This window comes from Ammospiza caudacuta, chromosome 10 (genome assembly GCF_027887145.1).
Source record: "Ammospiza caudacuta isolate bAmmCau1 chromosome 10, bAmmCau1.pri, whole genome shotgun sequence".
NCBI classification, from domain to species: Eukaryota; Metazoa; Chordata; class Aves; order Passeriformes; family Passerellidae; genus Ammospiza; species Ammospiza caudacuta.
Window position 1 is genome coordinate 3,096,346 of NC_080602.1, and position 6,155 is coordinate 3,102,500.

The following is a 6,155-nucleotide window of genomic DNA, read 5'->3' on the forward strand; positions in this document are numbered from 1 at the left end:
CTGCTGTGGGGCTTGGCAATGGATCCATCTGAATGTTTTACCCTATTGCAAAGCTGAGGAAAGGGGGGCAGGCAGTTTAGCCAGGCTGTCCTGCTCTAGAGAGTGTCTCTTGGGAACTATCAGGCCCAGCACCAACATTTAAGGCAGCATTTGCTCCAACTGTCCCATGGCTGTCAGCCTGTAGAGGTGCCTGTAAAGTGATTCATCTTCTAAAGGCTAACATGAAACATCAGTTTGCATAGAAAGTAGAGCTCTAAGCCAGGACAGTCATACAAGACTCCTTTGGCAGGAGCTGCACCTGCTGTGCAGGCTGTGCCACACCCAGCAGATTGTCCCCCATGTGCTCCACGCCCCAGCAAGGACCCTCCTCATTTCCCAAGTTAATGGCATCACGAGGAGACGTGGTTTTCCCAGGGCCTCTGTGGTTAGCACTGTGAAATACCAAACACTGCTCACAGCTGCAATTGCAATTGCCCCTCTGCCCACAAAAGCACAAGGCTCTATCCTTGGCCTTTGCAGGCACTTTCCCTTCCCCATCAGTCACCACATCTAGGAAAATCTGACAGACTGGGAGAACTCCAGGGAGCAGCAGGAAGCTGAGTCAGAGGAGCTTTAGTTTGGGTATCAGGAAAAAGGGTTTTTCACCCAGAGGGTGGTTGGGCACTGGAAAAGGCTCCCCAGGGCAGTGGTCACAGCACCAAGCCTGACAGGGCTGAAGGAGCATTTGGACAGCAATCTCAGGAACTTGGTGTGACCCTTGGGCTGCTCTGGGCAAGGCCAGGAGCTGGACTCCATGGTCCTGATGGGCCCCTTCCAGCTCCCCATATTCTACACTTCTGTGATTCTGAGAACTGATGGGCTGCAGGAGGGCAGAAATAGGTGACAAGAGGACAGAAGTGAGGTTGGTTGGAGAATCAAGTCACTGAGTTCATAGAAGATGCAGGATACAGGATCCTTCCCTCCAACCATTCCCATTCTCTGTCTCATCCCTTCTCCCTCCCACACACACAAAGGTGAAGAATATCACTAAAAGAAGAAGAACCTACTTGACTCCCATGTCCATGAGAGCAGTCATTGCTCGTGCAGGAGTCACATTCTCCACCAGGATCCCCAGGGTCTGACTGGCTGCTTTCTGAACAAATTCTGGGGAGCTGGACACCATCTGGAGAAGGACCCGAGCAACCTCATCCACCTCAGAGTCCATGTCCTTCTTCAAGGTCACAGAGAGCTCTCCCAGAGTGACAATGGCAGAGCAGGACACCTTGGAACGGAGGTTGGTCACCTGGGGAAGCCATGAGGGGAAACATAAGAATCACCTTGAAAAGAAAACCAGTTGCCTTCAGGAGAAGTCCCAGGAAATGACAACACTTCCCACTGTGTCCAGGGGAACATACAAGGACAGGAACAGCTGGAGAGCACAAGCACAGAAAGGCACTTACTCTGGCACCAATTTCTGGCCTCAGACCTGCTCACTGTGGGCCTAAACTAAAAATTTCATTCAGTGTTCTACTTAACACTTCTAAAATGTCCACAGCTTTCATTTTAGGCCCTTTTACTAGAAAATTAAAGCAAGGGCTGCTTTCAAATCATCAAGGCACACGTCATAAAGATAAAAGAGTCAGGTGCTCCTGTTCCAAAAAGCAACACCAGCAGTTGAAGCACTCAGCCAGGAAACAGAAAACACAGGCTCAGTTCTACAGAATAATTTGCATTGTTGAATTACAGCTTGGGCAGAAACTGGGACTCTGGGAAATAACATCATCAGTGTCTCAATTTCTGCCTTTGCATTCAAAGATGAGTGTCAGATACCCGACCTGCCAGTAAATACAGCTGCATGTGCCCACAGATCCTACAGACAGCTGACAGAAATTAGAAATCTCAGGTCTAAAACCAGAAATGAAGGCAGACCCTGAGCACACATAGAGATGAACAAGCACATACCTACTCTACACACCGTGTATGAAGTATGGGGGACAATTCAGAACAACGTTCTCACCTCGCTGGTAACTGCCAAGCAAACCTCACGGAGGCTTCAAAGCAGGACCTCTGAATGGGACCCAGCCAGGTGTTGGATGGTGAAGAGTCCCTTCTCGTTCAGCTCCCTGAAAGGCAGAAGATTGATTTTTCTCTCCACCAAGGCAGCACCCTCTGAAATGAGCAGCACTGGGACAGGTACATAGAGGTGTCAGGGATGGGCAGGGGCGTTTGGAGCCTGCAGTTGCTCCTCAGCTTGGCCCCTCTCCTGCAGAGGCTGGTCCAGGCCAACACTTGGGTGGTGCTCCGGGGCCTTGGAGCCAGGGGTGAGGTACCACATCTGTACCAGCTGCGCAGCAAGCCCGACGGTACCTCCATGGACGGCGTCTGGGGGCCCTGGTCGCAGGCTCTGGCTGCAGAGACCCCCCACTCCTCCGGTGAGCAGCCATCCCCTCTGCAGGGTGCTGGCAGCAGCAGCAGGGAGGCACCCACGCCTGGGGCTGCAGGGCTGGGGGTCCTGTTGTAGCAAGGTGTGACTCCCAAGTTTTGGGGGGCCAAGGGGAAGCAGCCCCCTCCCTGTCCTGGCTCTCCCTGCCCAGGAGACATCGGGCTGTGCTGCAGAACCCCTGACCTGCGGCACGTGTGCTGCGAGCGGGGCTGGGACCCTGCAGAGCCCCACAGCTCCCACCAGCTCCTCTACCGGCCACCTCCGAGCGGGGCTGGCACAAGGTAAGGGGCATGGCAGGCAGGTGGCACCCATGCAGGCACATCCCAGAGACCACTGGTCCTGCTGCGTCCCAATATCCCACACTGGGCCCCTTGCCCATGCCCTGCTCTGTCCTGCCCTTCCACCACCAATCTCATACCCCCTCACCACATTGCACCTCCAACTACAAGCAGCAGTAGCTTTCCTGGGGAAGAGCAGGAGGACTGCTGGCTGTGGGTATGCTTTGGTGAGACTGACTGGCTCCCCACTCCTCCCACAGGGAAGATGCATGGCAACAGTGCGAGGAGGTAAGCAGGGGGGCACAGGGCACCTATGCCTGCACCTTCCAGCCCAAGGCTGGCAGTGCCATCTCTGTCCTGGTGAATGTCACCAGGACCCACATGCTGCCCACACTCAGCTACTTCAAGGAGCCCTTTTGGCTGCACCAGGCTGGTGAGTCCCAGTGCCACCGCAGCCCCTGCTTGGCTCACAGGGGACACAGTGTCCCATGTCCCATTTCACAGGAGCGACAAATGCCTATCCCCAACACCAGCAGTGCTCACAGATGCCCCACAGCTTGTGCAGGCAACAGCGTCGCAGGGCCGGCTGAGCCTGCAGTGGCTGCCGCCCCTGGAGCTGCCTGCAGAGCAGCTGGACTACCAGGTCCGCTATGCCATGGAGAACAGCCATGACTGGAAGGCAAGGCCTGCCCAGGGTACCCCGAGCAGCGCTGCCCCCCTTCGCTGCTGACACACGGCAGGCGCGGGGTCGGGCCAAGCGGGACCCGCCCCTTGGTGCCAGCCCACAGCAGCCCTGCCTCCAGCTCGGCTCTGCCCCGCAGGTCCTGCAGGTTCCGCGAGCAGCGAGGAACGAGGTCCTGGAGCTGCGGCCAGGCTCCCGCTACCCCGCGCAGGTGCGGGCCCAGCCCAGCGGGCCGTGGTACCGGGGCAGCTGGAGCGCCGGGCCCAAACCCGTTGTGGTTGATGCCGTGGCCGATGCGGGTAAGGGGCAGGGCTGGAGGCCGCGGCCGCAGGAGCCACACGGCTGACGGCAAGAGGCGGACAGTGCTGGAAATGGGGAGGGGGGCACGGGGCAGGGGGCTGTGAGGGGCTCAGAGATGGTGGCTCTGGGAAAGGCTACAGTTCCGGCATTCCTCCTCCGATGCAGGCTGGCTCATCCCCAGTGTTACGGTGGTGCCGCTGCTCTTCTCAGCAGCGCTCCTGGGGCTGCGCTGCACCTTCCCCTCCCTCTACAGGTAAGGGCTGTGCCGGGGGCAGGCGGGGGGGTCCAGCACCAAGCCTGGGCACCTTGCATGGGGCATTAGGGCACCTCAAGTCTGAGGGTCAATTCGATGCCCCTTCCTGCGTAGCCAGCAACATGAAGCAGAAACTCTGGCCGCCCGTTCCTGAGCTGCACCGTGCTCTGGGCAGCTTCCTCCAGGAAAGCAGCAAGCACGGCCAGGTGAGTGGGTGGGCAGGGCGACTCAGCTGCTCCCGGGGGCAGCTCGAAGGGCAGCCCCTACCCCGTCCTTTCCATGTCGCCCCAGGCCATGCCTTCGACAAGCAGCCCCGGAGGAGACCGTCCTGCCCTGCCTGCTGGAGGTGCTGCCCGGCCCGCGGCGTGAGGCGGGCCCGCCGCCGGAGCACGCTGGGGGCCGCCTGTCCAGCACTGACATCGCCAACCAGTCCTACCTGCTCATGAGCGGCTGGGAGCCGCGGGCAGCCACGACCGCCCCCACCCCGCCATAAACTCCTGTTTTCCCCCGAGCCCCCGCCTGGTTCCTCCTGCGCCGCCGCGCCCCCGGCCCGGATCGCCTCACCTTAGCAAGAACGCCCCGCCCTGGTCCCGTCCCCGGTCCCGTCCCCGGTCCCGTCCCCGGTCCCGTCCCCGGTCCCGTCCCCGGTCCCGTCCCCGGTCCCGCCCCCTCACTTCACGCGCGGAGCGCTCCGCCCCGTCCCGCGGCTCAGCCAATCGCGTTGCGTCGCGCGGCCGTCGCCGGGCAGTGCGCGGCCGGTGGGTGTGAAGCGGCCAAGCGCGGCCCCGTCCGCCCGCCGTTTGAAATGCTGCGGGGCGGCCGAGCGGCGGCGCCGCCGCTGAGGTGAGCGTGCCACAGGGCCGGAGAGGCGGCCTGGAGGCGCAGTCCCGAGAGGGGAGGCTGTGGTGAGGCGGGCAGGGGAAGGGAGAATGTCGCTTATCGGAGGGAGCCCCAAAGAGCGGCTGGAAGAGGTGCCGGCTGATCAAGGAGCCCCGAGGAGCGGAGGGAGGGCGTATCGGCTGACGGAGTGTCCCGAGGAGCGCCTGGGGAGAGTGGGGGTGTGCTTTGGCGGGGAGGAGCGGCCGGAGCGCTTGCACGGTCCGGTGGGGGGAGGCCGGTGGGGCTGTCGGAGTAGGCTCAGCCCGGCCGGTGGGCACGGCTAACCCCGCCCGCCCGCAGGACCACGGCGCAGTTCCTGTTGGAGGCGGACCTGCACGGGCTGCTGAAGCTGGACACGCTGATCCCGAACGCGCCGCCTGCGCGATGGCAGCGCAAGGCCAAGGAGAGCGGCCCCGGGCCCAGCCCTGTCGGCGTGTCGCCCCTGAAGCCGGCCAGTCGCTCCCACAGCTCCAGCAAGACGCCGTCCACGACAGCCGGTGAGCGCCGGCCACCGGCGGCCGAGGTTGAGTGTGGGAGCCTGGCCCAGGCTGCTTGTCCGTAGCCACGGGGCTCTGGGCTCCCTGCCACGCTGCCCTACCGGCTGCTGCTCAGGCAGGAGGAGGTGAGCTGTGCTCCTGACAGCCACCCACCTCCTTGCCAGCATGAGGGGCAGAGCTCTGAGCACTGGGGCTGGCCAGCTGCTGTTCGCCCAGCTGAGCCTTGCTGGCACAGCTGTATGCTAGGACGAGTGTGGGCAGGACTGTCAGCTGACAGCTTTACATCCTGTGAGCGTTTTTGTATCTTCCCCTTATCTCTGGACTCTGGAATTGTTGCACTAGACCCAAGGAGTTGCACCACACTGTCCCTAACCAACTTGGTGGCAGGGAGGAAAATATAAGTTAGTTGTGACTGTGTGGCATGAGACCTCAGAGTCCTACTTGTCTGGTGGGTGTGATGTGGAAGAGTGTTGGGTTTGCTCCCGTGAAAGCTCTAATACAGGCTGTTAAATAGCTGTGAGACAATATTTTCATATGTGAATGCAGGTAAATCTGGATCCAAAATTCAAAGCTACCCCACAAAGGCCGGGGGGGATCGCTACATTCCCAAACGCAGCATTATGCAGATGGAGATGGCAAATTTCCTCCTAAGCAAAGAGAATGACCCTGCTGAGGATTCCCCTACCAAGAAGGTGAGCATGTTGCTAAGTTACAATTACTTCAACAACCCGCTTCTCCTTCCTGCCCCTTTACAGAGCAGTGAACAATAGGTTCTATCAAGGGGGCACACGGGACTGACAAGTCCCAGCCATCACTACTTGCAGCTCTGGGCTTCAGGAGCCTA

At 60.2% G+C, this 6,155-nt stretch overlaps 1 protein-coding gene across 1 annotated transcript; it reads left to right on the plus strand.

Moving 5' to 3' along the window:
* Positions 1–1,925: 1,925 nt before the first annotated feature.
* Positions 1,926–4,428, plus strand: LOC131562107 (thrombopoietin receptor-like). Its single transcript, XM_058811681.1, has 9 exons — positions 1,926–2,003; positions 2,249–2,411; positions 2,574–2,703; positions 2,961–3,133; positions 3,237–3,379; positions 3,522–3,681; positions 3,848–3,935; positions 4,054–4,149; positions 4,227–4,428. The coding sequence occupies exons 1-9, from the start codon at positions 1,926–1,928 to the stop codon at positions 4,426–4,428; spliced, it is 1,233 nt and encodes a 410-aa protein (XP_058667664.1).
* The last annotated feature ends 1,727 nt before the right edge of the window (positions 4,429–6,155 follow it).